This window comes from Strix aluco, chromosome 5 (assembly GCF_031877795.1).
Source record: "Strix aluco isolate bStrAlu1 chromosome 5, bStrAlu1.hap1, whole genome shotgun sequence".
NCBI lineage: Eukaryota > Metazoa > Chordata > Aves > Strigiformes > Strigidae > Strix > Strix aluco.
In genome coordinates this window covers 85,357,565-85,376,903 of record NC_133935.1, presented here as the reverse complement: position 1 = coordinate 85,376,903, position 19,339 = coordinate 85,357,565, and the positions used below count along the sequence as shown (strand labels likewise).

The window sequence follows — 19,339 nt, the reverse complement described above, 5'->3', positions numbered from 1 at the left end:
CACACATCTAAGTCAGTCCCCAGCGCTGTATTTTGGAAGCATCACAAACTTGGAGTATTTTTATTTGACTAACACACATATGGAAAAATTTTACAAAGGCCAGGGAGTAGATTTAGGTCTTCCATGATTTCACAGCATTGCAACAATGCTCTTACATGCCGTGATATTAGTAATATTTCCACTCAACAAGGAATCCATAAAAACAGACTAAGCAATCACATATAAAGATATAAATTCTTACTGTAAGCCATAAACACATCTTTAATATTCATCACCACTGTAACTTCACACTTAGTAAAATGTTCACCCAAAAAACTGATGCTTGTAAAAGAATTCAAAGCAGACTACGTTCAATAAAACAGACTGAAGCCCCCTTATGCCCAAACTAACACCAGGTATGGAGCTTTTTCACCAAAACTCTCCAGAAAATGCTTCCTGGTTCCAGGTGGGACCATCTTCACTTTATTAGCTTTCCTTTCAAAACTAAGGTTCTCTCACTGTAACTCTAACTCTGCTCAGGCAATCCTGAAGACAAAATACTGACCTGGGAAAATAAAGACATATCAGCCTGTCATGAAGTACTAGTTATTTGGGGAATTACGTTACAAGTCAGAAACATTTGCCCCTAGAGCTACATTATGGAATAATTCCTTATTTTGGGGCAATATAAATAACTCATGCTAAAGGGTACACCAGTTCCCAAGCCAACATTACTTAGATATTTGGCAGTTTCCAAACCCTGTATCAGAAAGTGGGTTTTTTAGGAGACAAAATGCATAAGTTCGCAACAGCATGCCCTTGTGCGGCGTGGGAACTCATTCAGCAATTCCTTACCACAGGTCAATTTACCTAATCCACATTTTCTTCTTCCATTTTAACGCTCTGTGTTAAGAGCGCGTCCTTACTAATACAATTTTAAAATGGAGAGTAGGCTAGCAAATTAATATTTAAATATTTATCTTAAGATCCAAATGTTGCTTAAAGTATGTACCTACAGAAAAGCATTCAAGAAAAATACAGGCAGTGTCCCCTAAGCAGAGTTTCAGTGTTTTTCAGGCACCCTTCCAGAGGTTGAGAGTGACATTATGAACGCAGCAGTCAGTCTGGAAAGAAAAGGTAGAGAGGGCTGAGGAAAACACCACCAAGTTCAAAATGACCAGTGCACAATTTTTCTCCATTATCGAGATCATGTCATTTTCCAGGAACTGCAGAACACACCAGCAGAGGAGGAGCAAGCACTATTAACCAGTTTGCTTTTGCAGTTTAAATTCAGACATACAGGCTGCTATCCTCAACTTAAATATATGGTTGTGTTCCTTGATTTAAATTGATCCAGGAAATAATTTCTCAAAGATTATGCATACTGAGTTTCAAGTAATGACTGAAATGGCAACTACCTAAGGTTACAAACCACTCTACATCTTCAGCGCTCCCTCCTCCCCTTCCAGTAACTAGTATATTATTGAATTCAGACCTAGCAGAACTTACAGTCCACTGTTCCTACAAAATTCAACAGGCTGTAGTCAAAAAAGCAAAACTACACTTGGTTTTAGTTTATATTAACATGCAATTAAAGTCAGTCAAGCACTGGCTTGCTTTGGAAGTTTAGAACATGTTGACCTCTGGATATCTGACTGAATCAATGCTGCACACACCACTTAACCTCAACAGGAAAATCAGGAACACATCATAAAAATCAATGGTGGCGATAAACCTAACTGAGCATTCTAACAGCGATCTGCTAAAAAGATGATGAATGTGCAGAATAAGAAACTATGTTCTCTGTCATTAAAAAAAAAAAAAATCAAACGGACTGTACATGCTGTCTGAGCAATAACAACAGCTATCCCAAGGAAAACATGCTCCGTTTGAAATAGTGTTTAAGTCTTTAAGGAAGTAATTAGTAATCAGGAGCTAGAAAACCTTTATTAAGCTTGCAGGATATAAAGCCACATACAGAACAAATGATCCATAATCTAATGATGTTAACACATCCTATGAAAATTTTACATTCTTAATGTTCCCCAAAAAATGCCATCCCAGAAAAGGTTGAATGTCGGAGGAATACAGGTTCTGCCAGGTTAGTCACACCAGGGAACCAGAACAATTAGCATTTCGCCTTCATCCTTCTGCCAGTGAATAAGACTCTTGTCTAATCTCTTAAATAATGGCTATATTTTAACTGGAGCTTAAAGATGTTTCTTCTCATACTACAGCATTTATGCTTTTACCTGGGAAGCAAGAGCTATCAGATTTCTGATGCCAATACCGTAAGGAATGAACAACTTCATAATTTTGTGATTGTTTTCACTCCCTCTACCTCTCTGATCTTTTTCTTTCTCACCACTTCACCTTATCAGACACTAGAGAAGCACCCAATAGTTAAATATGCAATCTGTAGATAACTATTTGCTACAGAAATATTTTGATTTTTAAGTACCAAATTTCAGCTTTCAGAGAAAAATCCTAAGCTAGAGAAGTGATGTAAACTAGGGGGAAAGTTCCTGTCAGAACATGAGATTGTCTAGAAACATCCAGAAAATCCACACAAACAAGTGGGGGAAAAAAAAAAAAAATTCCACTGGACACTGAAAAGGACAAAAGCAGAACCAAGACCATTTCTATCCGCAGGGTTCACCAGCGGAGAACAGTCAGTCAGCATACTTCATTAGCCAATGTCTGCATTCCCAGCTCATTTTGGTAAATGTTAAAAGTATTGACCAATATTGCAAAGACATCACAAGCACATAATTACAGATAGCCAGCAGGTGTGCCGGTTTATCTGCCCCTACCGACAGGCAAAGCAGCTAGAGCAAGGAAAGTGAATTGGCTACATGAAAATACTCAAGTAAAACTATTAATGCTGACAATTAAAGCTGAAAAAACTACATTCATGCTTATATGTGCAAAAGAACCCCAAACTCACTGTTCTAAAACTAGAATGGAAGTCATCACTGCTATGCAACTGAAGTTATTTAAGAGACCATGAACAGCAGCAGTATCATTAAGACTCCATGGCAGCGGAGGAGGAACTGGATGATCTTTAAGGTCTCTTCCAACCCAAACTATGACTCTGTGATATTCTGTGATTCTAGCATATGGATGATAAGACAGTTCACCCTGCCAGAAAAGCTGGAAAGCACACTTTGCTAGTCCAGCGTTTTGGTCTGGTTTAGATAGCTTTAAACTGCTGAGACCTCAACAGAAGGGATCTTCACCTCATCAAGGAAACAGAGCTCGCTATCAGAAAACAGAACAGAAAAAACAAACCTTTTCAGTAGTCATGACTGAGCTCAATTAGAACATGAGATTCTTCAAGACCTGGATGCATCAGCGAACCTATAAGGTACAGATCTGAATCATCAGCTTCACATGGTAGGAGGAGAAACTGAGAAAAACATTTCACTAGCCACAAACGCGTCTTTTTTCCTGATACAGAAATCTCAGAGAACATGGTAGCTGGAATTTGGCTTATTTTCCAGTTCGGGTTTTATTTTTTTTTAAATCCTTATGGACTTTACCCCAAAAAGTTTGTTACACATGTTCTCAGTACCTTCTTACTAATGCTTTGCAATACCTTAGATTAAAAAAACACGGGAGAGTACACCTTTGTTTCAGAGTAAACACAGTGCAGCAGCAGATGTTTGGTTAGACCGGGCAGGAAATTACTGTCACAGCCTCTTAACTAAAAAGCAAAAAAAAAAAAAAAAAAAAAATCTGCATTCTCACTTCAGAAGTCTACAAGTCACTCATCAAAATATCTTTCACTGAGTTTACTTCCCCTTGTTTGATGGAAATACAGAAAACCAGCAAAAACGCACACAATTATTTTAAGTGTATTGTAACAAATCAGCTGGATCTTTCTCTGTTCCAGAGTGCTTTCTAGAAGAGACAACATTCCAGCGTTCAGCATCTGATGCAATACCACACAAGGTGTCAAACTGGAAAAGACTGGAATTATCAGAATAACTGAAGTCCACGGTGAGATAGATGAAAATGTGTTGCAATGAAAAAGTGACTACCAATTAGCAGGCTGCTAATGGCATTCAGTTATCAGCTGAGAAACCAATCTTATTTTATATTCTTAATAACAACCTTAACACAAGAAATAACTGAACAAAATACCAATAGAAAAAACTAAAGTCAGATCTAGGAAATGTACTGATCTTCCTCTACAGAGACACCATACAGGAAAACCTGAGTGACTCCGAAGATCTGAGCAATAGAAATGGGATGAAACTTCCTCAAAAGGTACATGACTAGCATAACAGAGTCAAAAGCTCTTGTTAGTCTCTGAAGTCGGATTTCGGCTATATAAAACAGTGACAGAAGGACCCGAGCGCAACCGCCATCTACAAGAGATCATCAGTCACGGGTCTGATGCAATCACTAGAAACCATGGTCCTAGGATACAGTAATTTAGCGTGTAATTTGGCAATAGAAAAGGGTACAGGAGGGCCATACTTCACCTCGTAGTCACCGTAGTCACCTTAGCAGGAAGTTTAAGCAGAAGCAGGTACAAAAACAGGCCATTAAAAACCAAAATCAGAACAGCAAGTGCTTCCCTCAGAATGCAGAACCGTAACTTTTGGTTTTCTTCCTTACCAAACCAACCAAGTTTGAACAAGGGTTACAACATCTTCTATAAATTGTGTATTCCCGCCTTGTCCAAACCAGGAGTGACTGAGCTCATAACTTTCTGCAGAAGGCCAGAGGAGAGAAGGGAATAAAGTCCAGCTCTCTTTCTCAGCATATGTCAAAAGAGACCATTACTCCTTTGTGTAGCTCATGTCAAGTGACTGGGGGGGAAGGAGGGGGAAATCCCTAGGCCAGTCCCTTGTGAGACATCAGGGAGCAGCCTCCCACACGGTTCCAATCCTTTGGGGAAGAACCTCAGAGCGGCAAGGAAGGGATCCGATGGAGGAGTCTCAGGCAATGTGCTGGGTTGAACATTTTCCAAGTTGGACAAGCTGAAGCCTCTCAATGCCCCGCTGCCTCTGCACGGGCAGAGTGTCTCAGAAAACACCAGATGTTTCAAGAACAAATTTCCTCTTGGATCAGTTTTCTTCCCAAAGGTACAACCTCCCCTACAACGCAGACCGAACTAGACACTATTACTAGATCAACTCTTTCACTTCTACCCACAGAGTTTTTAAAATAAATATCCAAGTCAGTCTTCCTGCTGGTAGCTACAAGCCAATAGAGGACAACTCCAGCAGTTTGAAAAACAGTAGAACTATTCTTTGGCAGACTCGAGAAGGACAATCTTCATTTAATGTTTGGAAAGGTCTTTGCAAACATGCAGCTAGCTGCAGCACTAGTAAAACAGCCAGAAATGGGATCCAGCACTAACTAATCCCCTAGTACCACCACCATACACAACAGAAAAGACACTGGCATTCACCAGAAAAAAATTCTGTCATTGAAAGAAAACTGGTGTTTTTCAATAGACTACTGATCCTAAACTAGAACATAACCAGAAAGGTCTTTGAAAAACACTTGTTGTTTGGGTTTTTTAAATTAAAAAGAGCAATTATCAGGTGATTTCAGTGTTCCGAAAAGTTTCGGTATCAGTTCAGCATCACATAAGCAATGTAAGTTACTAGACATTTCATTTCTTCCCTGGACAGCAGTGATGAAAGTTTTATATTTCATAGCTTTGTTTTAGATTTAAAACCATACAACTACTTAAGCAGTGTGTTTAAATTATATTTAGCTGACCAAGAACACGCGCAATCTACTCTGTTCCTCTTCCACAAGCACTTTGCTTGCAATACCGCAGCTCCCCACGACAAGCAACGTTATTAAATAAGTAGTGTATTCCTACACACACTATGGCAGCATCCCTCAACTTCAAGGTTAAAGTAGTTTCTTCCTAGTTACCGTAGCAAACTTGTTTAAACAACAGTATAACCAGAATTCCCAGTATCCTTCCAGAAGACCATCATTCTGTTCCACATATTAAATACTAAGACAACTTCTAGTTCTATCTGCGTGTTCATCCCACAGTATGTTACGTTGCTGTCCCAGCAATTTTAAAGTTTTCCATCTTCACTTCATGCCCAAAAAACCACCCTCCCATATGCTTCTCCTTTTGAGAATCTGATCTTAAATGGCAGGTCAAAGCCTCCCCTTTGCTTTTAAGATCTCATTTAATCTCTCTCTCCCATAACAAAGGAATCAAAAGTTAGCAGACAGCAAATAAAAACCAAAACTTTCATAGAAGACAGCACACAAGCGTTAGGACCAGCATCCCTCAGAGCAAGGTCAGCATGCCAGAGAATAACCCCATCACTGGGATTATTGAATACCGCTTTAAAAGCCGTTAAAATTGTCTTTACTGATTATAAGCCCACTTAAACAGTATCTTAAAAAACAGCCGAATGCAAGGTCATGTTTTTGTAAAACACCAGCCCTGCTGTAGGAAAGGGAATTGTATCACAGAAGCCAATGACATTAAGGACTTTGGGCAGCACTGCAGATACCACGTGAACATTAATTCCTGACACGAGTCTGTAACAAAAAGGCCTAACAGGAGCCTTGAAAAAGAGTATCAAGGAGAAAGACGGTATTATCTTTTTATATTGCACCAGTGAGATCAATAATGGACCATCACCCTTCTATTCAGGGACCAACACTTTAAGACGATGTTGAAAGGCAGAAATGCTGGTAGAACTAACTACAAGCATGATCACAGGCCTGAAAGAAACACCTTAAAGTCAAGTCTTTTTAACAGTAAAGGGATTACTTAATAATCACCAAAGATTACCAGTTATAAAAGAATCCAATTCTTTTTAACATTTAACAAAGCAAATATACAGAAAGATACGACTAGGAGTTTAGTCAGAAAAACTTTTTTTTAAAGGTTCACTTCCTTTTGGAAAGTGGAGATAATTCATGACATTAATAATTAACAAATAAGGCATCCCTGTCGTTTGTTGATAGTGGGTGACAAAGATATTTCAATCAAAGGTTATTAAATTCAGCACAATCAATGATTAGACAAGACTCTACAGCCTGCAATGACTAAGGTGTCCAAGCACTGTAATCCTAATGGTCCTCCCGACCAACAGTGATGCTGACTTATTGAAAAGGTGTATCAAAAACAGCACACCCAGACCACATTAGTCACTCCAAATTTTACTATGAAAGAGGAATTTAACAGGCCATAGCTGGACTGCCACACAGCCAAGTTCAGGATGGCTTCACCTTAGCATGGCAGCGCAAACTGATGACTGTAAAACACAGCTCCACTCTCCTTTTGCCAAACCCCAAATCCCTACGAGAAGAGGGCAGCAGGTGACCCCCTTCCCCCAACACCACACAGAGCAGGTGACAGTGGCCCAGTGTTTCAGAGGTCAAGGCCAGGAGAGGAAGCCCAGCTGCCAAAAACCACACTGCTCACAGGCACCTGACATACCCAAACCTGCAGGGCAGGAGGGATAAAGGTTTACTTACCCTTCTCCCCACTTAACCTGGTGACCAGCCTCTCTCACACACAGTGCCTGTTTTTCCCCCACATCTGGGGCCAACTGCTCCTCCTTACGTGCCCCCCTCCCCTTGCTCGTACCTGCTGATCACCCCCCCCATGCACACTGCCCTTCCTCCTCAAGCCCGGTGCTCAACCCCCCCGCCTCCTACCTGACCCCAACCTGGCAGCCAGACCCTCCCCACTTCCCCACCCCCCAAACCTGCCACCCAGACCCTCTACCCCAAAGATCCCCCTAAATCTGTTCAACAACCACCAAGCACACACACATCCTCCCCAATGCTGGTGCTCAATCCCCCACACACACCCTCCCAGCCCTGCTGAGCACCCCCTCCCCCACTGAAGCCCCGAAATCTGCTGACCAGCCCTTCCTCCACCCACAGCCCCCCCAAACCCTGCTGACCATCCCTCCCCCACACAGACCCCCAAACCCTGCTGACCAGGCCCTTCCTCCACACACAGCCCCCCAAAACCTTGCTGATCACTGCTTCCCCCACTCAGTCCCCCCAAACCCTGCTGACCATCCCTCCCACACACAGCCCCCCCAAACCCTGCTGACCAGGCCCTTCCTCCACACACAGCCCCCCCAAACCTTACCGATCACTTCTTCCCCCACACAGCCCCCCCCAAACCCTGCTGACCAACCTCTCCCCCACACACACACACACACACACATACCCCCCCGCAGCCGACCCTCCGCTCACCAACCCGGCGCTCAGGCCAGCCCAGGCCGCCCCAGCTCCCTCCCGCCGGCGGTGGCCGGGCCCGCGCCCCCCCCCCAGAGCAGCCGCCGCCGTCGCGGCCTCCCCGCGCAGGCCACGGAGCAGGCCCGGCGCAGGCCCGGCAGCCCGCCGCGGCGCGGAGCGGCCTAGCGCCGAGGCCGCGGCCAGAGCCGAGGCCAAGACTCACTCGGGCAAGTAGGTGGAGGAGAAGCTGCTCCAGCGGTGCAGGGTGTAGCCCAGCACCCGGCTCTCGGGGCCCGCCGGCCCCGCCGCCGCCATCTTGTTGTCAGCAGCGGCAGCCGCGGCCCCGGCAGCGACCGCGGGGGGGCGGGGCCGCGCTCTTAAAGGGGCCGCGCGGGAGGGGGGACGGCGGGGCCTGGGGGGCGCGGGGGAGTCATGGGCTGAGGTAGGGCCTGGGCGGGACAACGGGTCGTGGGGCCACAGTGGGGTGTGACACCCGGGGGGCTGGGGTGTGCCATGGGGCTGCGTTGGGCTGTGGGGCTCAGGGGGTGCCCTGTGGGGCTGAGGTGGGCTGTGGGGCTCAGGGGGATGATCTGTGGGGCTGAGGTGGGGCTCGGGGGGATGATCTGTGGGGCTAAGGTGAGGCTCAGGGGGATGATCCGTGGGGCTCAGGGGGATGGCCTGTGGGGCTGAGGTGGGCTGTGAGGCTCAGGGGGATGCCCTGTGGGGCTGAGGTGGGCTGTGGGGCTCAGGGGGATGATCTGTGGGGCTGAGGTGGGGCTCGGGGGGATGATCTGTGGGGCTAAGGTGAGGCTCAGGGGGATGATCCGTGGGGCTCAGGGGGATGGCCTGTGGGGCTGAGGTGGGCTGTGGGGCTCAGGGGGATGCCCTGTGGGGCTGAGGTGGTCTGTGAGACTCAGGGAGTAGCCCCGTGGAGCTGAGATGGGCTGTGGGGCTCAAGGACATGTCCCGTGGGGCTGGGGTGGGCTGTGAGGCTCAGGGGGATGACCCGTTTGGGCTGAGGTGAGTCTCAGGGGGATGCCCCGTGGGGCTGAGGTGGGCTGTGGGGCTCAGAGAGGTGCCCTGTGGGACTGAGGTGAGGCTCAGGGGGATGCTCTGTGAGGCTGAGGTGGGCTGTGGGGCCCAGGGGGTTGCCCCGTGGGGCTGAGGTGAGGCTCAGGGGGATGCCCTGTGTTGGTTACTGTGGGGCTCACAGGGATAACCCACTGGGCTGCACTGGGCCGTGGGACGCAGAGGGATGACTGGTGGAGCTGAGGTGGACTGAGGTGAGGCTCAGGGGGTTGCCCCGTGGGGCTGCATGGGGCTGTGGGGCTCAGGAGAATGCCCTGTGGTGCTTAGGGGGATGCCCATGGGACTGAGGTGGGTTGTGGGGCTCAGGGAGATGCCCTATGGGACTGGAGTGGGGTTTTGATTGCCTAAGGGGACGTCTCCTTTCCTGACCCCACAGCGGCCATGGGTGGGTGCTTGGGAAAGGGATCTAAGAAGACTCAGTGGGGTTTGATCCCATGCTGGCTCCTGCACCAATCCCTGCCATGGGTAGCACAGTTATCCTCCCTTGCTCCATTTTATCAGCTGAATATTTGACCACGTATTCTTACACTTCCCAAGAATTTTTAAATGCTGGCTGGTTTGGTTTTTTTCCCAAGAAGGAGTTAAAACTATTAAAGTCATCATAAATAACAGTAAATAGATAAATAAAAGTAAATAACAAGTAAAATGAAAATGCGGATGATTGTGTGGTGCCCAGATTTAGTGTTTGACCGACAACCCTGTTTGAAAGCAATTGCAAATTGGGTGCTGGGTGCCAGAATTAATCAGGGTTTTTTCCTGGGGTCATTTTTTCAGTCCATACAACAGCTCGTCTATGTGCTTCATGGAGAGGCAACCTGGCGGCCTGGGCTGTGGGAAGGAACCCAAGTGGTTTCCCACATCTTGCACGCTGTTGTATTTAATAATTTTTATTTTACTGTGGATTTTAGGAAATAACTTGTGTTTAATCATAGGGTCATAGAATACCAGGTTGGAAGGGACCTCAAGGATCATCTGGTCGAACCTTTCTTAGCAAAAGTACGGTCTAGACAAGGTGGCCCAGCACCCTGTCCAGATGAATCTTAAAAGTGTCCGGTGTGGGAGAATCCACCACTTCCCTGGGGAGATTATTCCAGTGGCTGATCGTTCTCATTGTGAAAATTTTTCTTCTTGTGTCCAATCAGAATGTCCCCAGGAGTAACTTGTACCCATTACCCCTCGTCTTTTCCATGTGACTCCTTGTGAGAAGGGAGTCTCCATCTTCTCTGTAGCCACCCCTTAAATACTGGAACATGGTGATAAGGTCTCCCCTAAGCATTCTCTTCTCAAGGCTGAACAAACTCAGTTCTCTCAGCCTTTCCTCACGTGGCAGGCTTCCCAGTTCCTTGGCCATCTTTGTGGCCCTTCTCTAGACCCTCTCCAGCCTCTCCACATCTTTTTTGTATAGCAGGAACCAAAACTGAACACAGTATTCCAGGTGTGGCCTGACAAGCGCTGAGTAGAGTGGGATGATGACTTCTTTATCTCTGCTGGTGAGGCGGTTGTTGATGCAGCCCAGCACCCCATTGGGTTTCTTTGCTGCTGCAGCACACTGGTTGCTCATATTGAGCTTGTTGTCCCCCAGGTCCCTTTCCACAGAGCTGCTCCCCAGCCAGGTAGATCCCAGCCTGTGCTGCACTCCTGGATTATGTTTTCCCAGGTGCAAAACCTTACACTTGTCCTTGTTGTACTTCATAAGGTTCTTGTTGTCCCACTCTTCCAGCCTATCCAGGTCTTCCTGCAGGGTGGCTCTCCCTTCCGAAGTGTCCACTGCCCCACTCAGTTTGGTATCGTCAGCAAACTTCATCATGGTACGCTTGATCCTACCATCTAGATCACTTAAGAAGATATTGAACAGATAGTAAAATATTAATCATCTCCTCCTTTGCAGTTGATCCCGCTGAATAATTCGCCGGCAGCACTGGTCCCTCTGCCACGCTCAGTTTGGAGAGAAGCTCCCGTTGGGATCTCCAGATTTGCACCAGGTTGGTTTTCAGTGCTTTGGCCCACTGCATGGCTGCTGGCCATGAGGCTGGCTCTGAAACCCCAAACACCTACTAGGGACCAGCATGTAAGATACGTATTCTTTGACATGTTTCTCTGTCTGAGGTGGTTGTAGGGTTTTTCCTGGAGAAGGGAGATGTTTCCAGCCAAAGCCCCCACCAAAGCAAGGGGGAAGCTTGGAACATCCCTGGGGCAGCTCTGGGCTGCTTGAGAAAGCAGAGGAGATATTTCAAGAGCAAGCAAAAAAAAAAAAAAAAAATCCAAACAAATAAACAGCTGTCTGTTGGAAATGACAGATTGGAGAGATATTATCAGGCAGGACAGCAAGATGCCTGGCTAGATTAAATTAGCACAAGGATTTTTTTTTTATTTTTTTTCCCCTTTATTTTAGGAAAGCGAGTGAGAATGTGGCAGTAAAATCTGACTGCGGATGAAAAACTCGTTCAGCAGCCTTGAAGGCTGAACATCAACTGGGCATTTTAAAAGCGAGGGGGAGCAGCAAGCGCTTCATCTCAGGACCCCTTCCCAGGAGGGGGGTTCGCAGCGTTTTCACTGGTATCAAAGCCACACAGCTCTGCTACAGCCAGTAAAGTCCATGCAGGAGGCACAAACGTCCACACCTCCCTCCACTGCTGCACTAATGAGGCTTTTTGAAGTTAGTGGCCTTCCCGTGGCATTTCAGACTTCACTTGTCCAAACTTCTGCCTGCGGGCATCCCCATCCCAAAGTTACTGCAGGAGTATTAAAAGAAATAGTTTACTAAGGATCTCGCTGATAATACACTACCAACCCCAGAAGAAGAGACGCTACCTCAGCATTTGGAGCCTCGCTGACAACCAGCCCAAGGGGAGCTGTAAAACCTGTGACCTTTGAATATGAAATTTAGGGGATTATGAACGAGCAGTGGGCAACAACCCCGCAGCAGCCGGGAGGAGGAGGAGGAGGAGGAAGAGGGAGAGCCAACGGCCCCCTGCTCAGCGCTGCACAGTGCAAACCACCCCAGGAGTTTCTCTGCTCGGTATCCTGTTACCACTTGAATCAAGACCTGAATGCCGAGACAGCTTATTTTTAGCACATTTTGGACTTAAAGTGAAGTGAATGCTGATGAAATACGCAGTACTGACAGCCCTGGAAAATTTTTATTCTTCTGCAGCATAGGCAGCAGGGAAGGCTGTGAGGAAGCAAAGCAATTCTGAGCTGCCAACCGAGTCCCCCAGTTTCTCAGGCTCAGACTGCCCAGCACTGTGCAGTTACCGGTAGTTGCTGGGAGAGGTTTTTTCCACGCTCTGAGCAGGCCGAGCACGGTGGGGAGGAGCGCGATGTGCAGGGGAGCGGCATGCTGCAGATTTGGACAGCTTGGAGCCTCCAGCTGAGCTCTCTGCATCCCGATCAGGGCGGCTGCCGGAGCTCAACTGCGATGCTGGTGGGGCCATAAAAATGGGAGAGACTCAGAAAACATGAGTATCTGAACCCCACTCTGCTAGTCCAGGGCCATGCTGTGTTTGCTGCGCTAATGTAACACCAGATCCATGCAACCTGGGGGGCCCAATGGCACCGACGCTACCTCCAACAGCACCTCACACACACTGCTTTAGAGAAAAACCCCAAAGAGAGCATTTATGAAGCAAATACCATGCAGAACAGTCCTTTTTCTGACGCCCTTGCTTGGGACCTTGCTGAAACCCTCCAACATGACTTGGTGCCTGCCAGACCTGAACTGGCCAGATAGATCTGTACTGCCTGTGGCTGGCTGCTCGGTGAGGACGGTGCCATGGAGGAGAACTGAGAGCTTTCCTAGCAGCAAAAATGGGTCCCTTTGGCGTTCAGGGCACAGCCTGCCAGAGAGCAAGGAGGTCCCTGGATGGGTGTCTTGGACAGTAGCTGGAGTTTCTGGGAGAGGACAAGGTGACCACAAGAGGTGCCAGGAGGATGCGCACACGGCGTTCAAGTGCTTGTCGTCAGTAAGCTTGAAATCCAGCCATGGGCAGCTCGGGGATTTGACAATTGTTTGTGTCTGCCTCGAGACAAATATCTCATTCCCCCCCATCACAAACTTGCTCCTCTACTGTGCGTGTGTTTCGAGTTTCCTCATGCAAAACCTGCGTGGGTGTTTGGATATGTAATGAGCACATAGTTCAGGATGAAAACAAGTTGCGTGGAAGAGCCAAGTAACGCCAAAAAAATGAAAGCAATACAAACAACAACATGGCACGCGGCCATACCAGCTAGATCGTGGGCCAGCCGGATCTCACGTACTCCCCGGAGCTGCAGAGCCGATCAGCTGTTGGAAAAAGAGACCTTTAAAGACAAGCGAGAGGAAATAGCATTGGCAGCACAGGCCACAGCATGTTTCCTTCCAAAGCAGGACAGAGCCAAGGACATTAGGCAGAGCTGTAACATTTGGGGTCTCGTTGCTTAGCTGTGAAGTAAGGCGAAAACCTCAAGTGGGCTGCAGTTGTGTAAACTCCTATTGTTTTCTGAGCGGAAGCAGAGCGCTGGCCTGACGGGGTATTGTCGTACCAGATTTTGGCCATGCTCACCTAACCAAGCTCCCTCTGCAAAACCAGGGCTTCATTTTAACTCAGTACGCCATGCAAGGGGGATAAACCCGCCTGCCTGCGCTGGACCCCGGCTGAAGAGCATCTTCCCAAGCCAAAGGTGCTGCCTCCCATAGCGTCTTCAAAGAAAAATACCTCTAACCTGTGGGCAAGGATGGAGCAGGACCAAGGACAATTCAAAAAAAAACCCCCAAACTGGCCTCATTCATCATCATCTCTCATTTTGATGACACAATGGAAAAAAAAAGTGGCAAAGCTGTTTGAGACCCATTTTCTCCAGGGCTGCAGTGCATATCCACACCAAAAAGGGGTGAGAGCAAGCCTCAAAGACAGGTTATTTTATTTTTTCCTCCACTTAGGGAGAAGGATCATCTGTGCCTCCTTACAACACAGTAAAACAATACCTCCTTCAGCATAATAACATACCTCTTCTGATCTAGGCCCTGATCCAAGCATCTGCTCCTAGGCCACGCACTTAAATACCTGCTTGAGTCCTCTTCACCACCTCTTGCAGCATCCGTCCTTTGGTTAAAGCCTTAAATCTGTGAAAGAGCTCCCTGGCAATCCAGAAGATTGAAAGGGGCCTGAAATACCAGCGCCTCCATACTCACATTGGCATAATTCTTTGTATAAAAGCCAGCTTTAAAAGGCTTGTTTTACAAAGCACAAGCATGCATTTTTTTCGAATCAAGGTCAGTAACTCAGCTTCATTCACCAGTCTCCAGCTGCAAAACAACATGCCCCAGACAATGGAGGAGAGTGTATCTGAGTCAGAAGATGCCTTTTAAGGGATGCAAGTGGCTCTGAGCCACGCCAAGGAAAGAAGATCTCCTTGGTACCCTTGTGTGCTTGGCCCCGTCTGAACTGAAACGGGGCACCCGAGGGCAGGAGGAGCGGGTGAGATGGGAGCGGTGGTACAAATCATAGTCCCACCCTCCATGCTTTGGTAAAATGCGCTCTCCGACGTCACCCCCGTGCCACCGTCTCCGTGCCCACCCGTGCGCCGCGCCCCCGTGCTCGGCTCCGCTCCACGATTCAGCAAGAGCTCGTAGGAAGCAGACGACGAGATGCTCGGGCGCAGCTGTGCCATGGGCTAAAAATATTTGTTCCTCTCTTCCCCCCCCCAGGCAGGTGCGCTCATCCTGGGCAGGGCTGCTCCCACGGGGACGGCGCCTGCATGCCAGGCGCACGCTGCTGATGGTGTGCTGCAGTTCGGTGCTTCTCCCTTTTCTACGCCGCGCTTGGGTGTTGTGATTATTTCTCTGAATCACCCAAAGAGGATGCTCTGCCCTGTGTTTCAGATGCAAAATGTGCCTTGGAATTCAATAGTTGCTATAGTGCCATAATTACACATTTTATGGAGTACTTAGTCACAATAGCTAGAACTCTTGTTATTAGGCTTGGACTCCTTCTGTTGCTTTATTTTAAAGACCTTTCTGCTGAACACTTTCTGTCTGCATTAAAAATAGTTTATTTCAGCATTTTCTCCCTCCAAAGATAGCCCCAATTCACGGTTACAATGGAGCACTGGTCACCAAACTGATAGTAAGGAGGATGGAGCTTGCAGCCTGCTTTCTGCCACTGTGCTCCAAGGTGCACATCAAAGTTGGTTTAAATGACACCAGCGAAACATTTCCCATGATCTAGGAGCTCTTGAGCACTGATTCTGGCAACATTGCTGTCTGTGGTTTGGAGACAACTCTCACCGTCTGCTTGAGGCATCCGAACCTTCCCAGGTGCTCCCCTTCCCCTTGGCAGTATGGAGAAGGTGGATGGACGCCTTGGGTGCTCTTCCTGGAGGATGATTCAGCCCAGTTTATTGGGAGACGTCTTGGGTGAGGATGAATCACTCTCCCAAGGTGCTGGTCCTTTATGCCAACTCTAGAAGAAGCTCAGCTTTAGCGCAGACAGCTGAGATGGGTGAGACAAGCCCCATGCTCAACACTGCTCCTCCAAACATCGGGATGCTCTCCACCCTACGCAGTAGGATTGGCCTTTCCCCTATTAACCTCTTTTTGTGCCTGGGTTTCCCCATCTGGAGAATGGAGCTAAATACTTAATTGCCTACTTTCTAAGGAGTCAGGCAGGATAATTAGCTAATGTTTGGGTAATGCGTCATAGGGTAGGAGTGCTAAGTAGTATTGCTGTCAGCAGCACAGTGGGAAGTGAAGGACTCAATCTTGTTTTTCAATCAGGAATGTCACGGTCTCCCCTAAGTTCATTGTTCCCATTGACAAGTCTGCTGAGGGCAGGGGACTTGTGCAAAGTGATTAAAGGAAGAGGATGCCAGGGACAGCAGAGAGCTGTTTGCGATCCAGGAGAAGAGCTGTGAGAATAACTGGGTGGGTTTTGGAAAGAGAAAACTGCCAATGAAGACAAAAGCAGGGAATATGCCTGGGACTGCACAGAAAGTGCTTATGTCTGTAACTGTAGTGTAAATATTAGATAGCAACATCCTCTGAGTAACAAAAATGGATCAGGGAAACTTTTCTTGCACTGCGTTTTTGCATGCATGCAGCACAGCGGGAAGCATAATACAGAGACCTATCTAACTCACCCTGAGCACTGAAGTAGACTCAACCTAAAATAGGTTTCACATCTTTAATTTTTATTATTCTGCAAATTACGTTATGGATGAACTTCAAGCCCTTCTCATGTCCGCTGATCATAATTGATGAGATTTCAATCATGCCTCCTTGAAGTTAAACATCTGAGAGACACTTTGGTTAATAGTTTGCCTTTCAGAGCACTGCATTAGCTCTCTTGTGCTCCTGTCTGCTTAATTTAGAGCGAGTGGCCAAGAGTGGTGCAATTAAGGAAGGAATCTTGGGCTGAAGCTCTCGACTCTTTCAAATGACCAGCAAACCCTTCAGCACCACCTTGTTTTCACAGTAGCTGGAACAACGCTTTCCATGACTCACTACTAATTATGCTCTGGTTTTGCAAACAAATATTTTTAACCTCTTCTTGTTGTATATGAAAATTATTAAACAGTCAGTGCTGTCCCAGTGCCCTCCTGGTAGCGCTGCTGTGATCTGCCATTCCACCTCTGCAAGCCTGGCTCTTTCACTTTCCAGCCAAGCCAGGGAAGCACATTCTCCCTCTGCCTCTTTTTTTAAATGAGCCGCTGTTTCTCACGCTCTCTACTTATTTTCTCGTCCTGGAGACAGTCTCATGCTTTGATCCGTGCAGAAGATGACTTTTCCAGTGAGGTTGCTGGGCTCTCCCTGTTTCCTGTTGAGTGTCCAGCCACAGGCCACGCGGAGATGATGCCAACTCCCTTCTCTTTTCCCCGGCGGTGGTTAGCCAGCCGCAAACCGTCTCAGCAGCTTCTGCCAACTGCTCTGCGCCCTGCACAGACATCTGACTCAGGATCTCCACAGCCAGGAGTAGGGAGAGAAGAAACCACGGATAACCTGGAACTGATTCTTTCCACCACTTGCATTCCCCATCTTTGCAGAGAGGTCCATAAGGAGGAGTGATGCCTGACCTCCGGAAAAGGAGAGCATCCTTTCACTTGCCATGCCCGATGAAATGAAAATCTGCAGACGCGCTGTCATGGTGCGTTGCCCACTGTAAGACAGACTGTGCTAAACCCACCGCCCCATCCCAGCGCTCCCCGGGGAGAGGTTGTGCCCAATCTCTGAAGTCTCAGAGAGGCTGCTTCATTCTAGAGAATCGCTTCCTGTTGTGTCTATTCCTGGTTTTGTACTAAGTAGGTGGAAATACTGGCAGCAGTTCTGGGAAGGGCAGGGCTTGGGGAAGGATGTACCTATTCATCAAGATCACCCTTCGGGCCACGGCTAGATGCTCCACTTAAGACCCTCTTCAGCACTCAGGCTCAAGTGGAAAATAAGGGGAACACACTGAAGAGGGACGATTTTTCCTTCTACCAAAGAGAGAAGTAATATTATGTGAAGGAATAAGCATATTCTCTCAGTGCAAGACATTCAGGGGATCTCAAGTTGCATTATTTTTTCCAGAGGTTGCCCCAGCAGCAAATCCACCCCAATAGCCCCCTCTGCACTGTCCAGAGCCCGACACTAAGAGCTGCCCTCCCCGAAAGGCTGTTTTGGGGAGGTTGGGGTGATACATGGGATGTGGCTGGTTTTTCTTATAGGTCCAGAAGTTTTCAGTCCATTGCAGGAGAGCGTTTCCATTTTCTGAGCAGACAGAAGGGCTGTATACCCAGCAGGAGGCTTTGTTTCTCACCAAGCTCAGCTTCTCCCACCCTGTAGAAGACAATTTCCCAGGAGCCACAGATGGGCATGGACTGGTGCCTGAGCCCGTTCAGACACTGCTAGTCTCTGCGGTTACATGGTTTTGCAATCTGCTTCCTGGGAAGAGGAGGGAGACAACAGTCCTGTGACTGCTGAAGGCTTGGGATGGACTCGTGCTTACGGGCAGTCATCTGTGTGGGCTTGGCAGCCAGAGCTCAGAGGTTTGTGGGCTGCGTGAGTGCCATCCGTGCTGCTTTCCCAACCTGCTCCCACATCCATAGATTGGCTGTGGGGCTCAGGGTCCTCCCCGCATAGCTGAGAGTGAGGAGTCCTGCTCCAGATGTGCCAGAGGAGGAGGATACCCTACCCAAAGCCAGAGAAGAGAGATAGGAGAATGACCCAACTCACCATGTCCTTCAACATGGGCACCCGGAAAAGCACGGTCCAGAGAGTATCAGCCCAATGCATGCTGGAATAAAACAAGCTCCCGCCTAACCCCATCCAGCATGGATTTTCCGTTGCTGGTTTACACTGGAACACAGGACAACATTCAAATCATGTCCTGAAGTGGTGCTGCATGCCACAAGCCAAGCAGATTCCAATTACTTCGGGTCCTGGGTGTTACAGGATGGACACCTGCAGGAAGCACCTTGCCCTTCTCCAGCCTGGACACATAGCACAGGTCATCCTGCATTACCTGCTGATGTGTTCATGTTTGTCCAGACTTACGTACAGGAAATTCAAGGTCCTTGGTCACTGCAGGGAGAGGACTTTGCTTTGCATAAGCCCCAGGGTAAGAGCCTTTATGCGGGCACTTTGTTCCTGGGATTTGTCTCAATGGGGCCTAAGGCTGCCTGTGCCCTTCTGCAAGGTGAGGCTCTGAGCCCATGGGAGCCCTCCAGTTCACCCTTTTATCTTCCCCAAGACCCTTATTTCAGCCCCTTGCCATGAATCCAGTCATTTCTGTCAAAGATGGGGAATCTGGCTCCACGCAAACCTGGAAGAAGCTCAAGGGCGTGCCGTAACCTCACAAAATATGTCCCTACATGTACCCCAAAGCTGCAGATTTGCTCACAGTTCCCAACTCCCTGCTTGTCCTGGATGTCTGGGGAGCACCCACCACCCATGCCTGCTGCAGAGCCCTAAAAATGAGCCCAGGGGAGGCAGAACAACCCTGCCTCCTCCGGCAGGACAGCAAAAATGCCAGACCAAGAAGTACCAGAGAGACAGGTCTATCTCTGGAGGAGGAGGGCTGCAAGGTGCCTACCTGCTCTGCCTGACATCCCCTGGGCAATG

At 47.9% G+C, this 19,339-nt stretch overlaps 1 protein-coding gene across 1 annotated transcript in view; it reads right to left on the bottom strand.

Annotated features, from left to right (window-relative positions):
* MKLN1 (muskelin 1) overlaps positions 1–8,517 on the bottom strand; it is a 99,547-nt gene extending 91,030 nt beyond the window's left edge. Inside the window, exon 1 of the mRNA XM_074828071.1 lies at positions 8,399–8,517. Within this exon, the coding sequence (XP_074684172.1) occupies positions 8,399–8,490 (92 nt within the window). The 5' untranslated portion in view covers positions 8,491–8,517. The remainder of the gene's footprint in view (positions 1–8,398) is intronic.
* Positions 8,518–19,339: the final 10,822 nt, after the last annotated feature.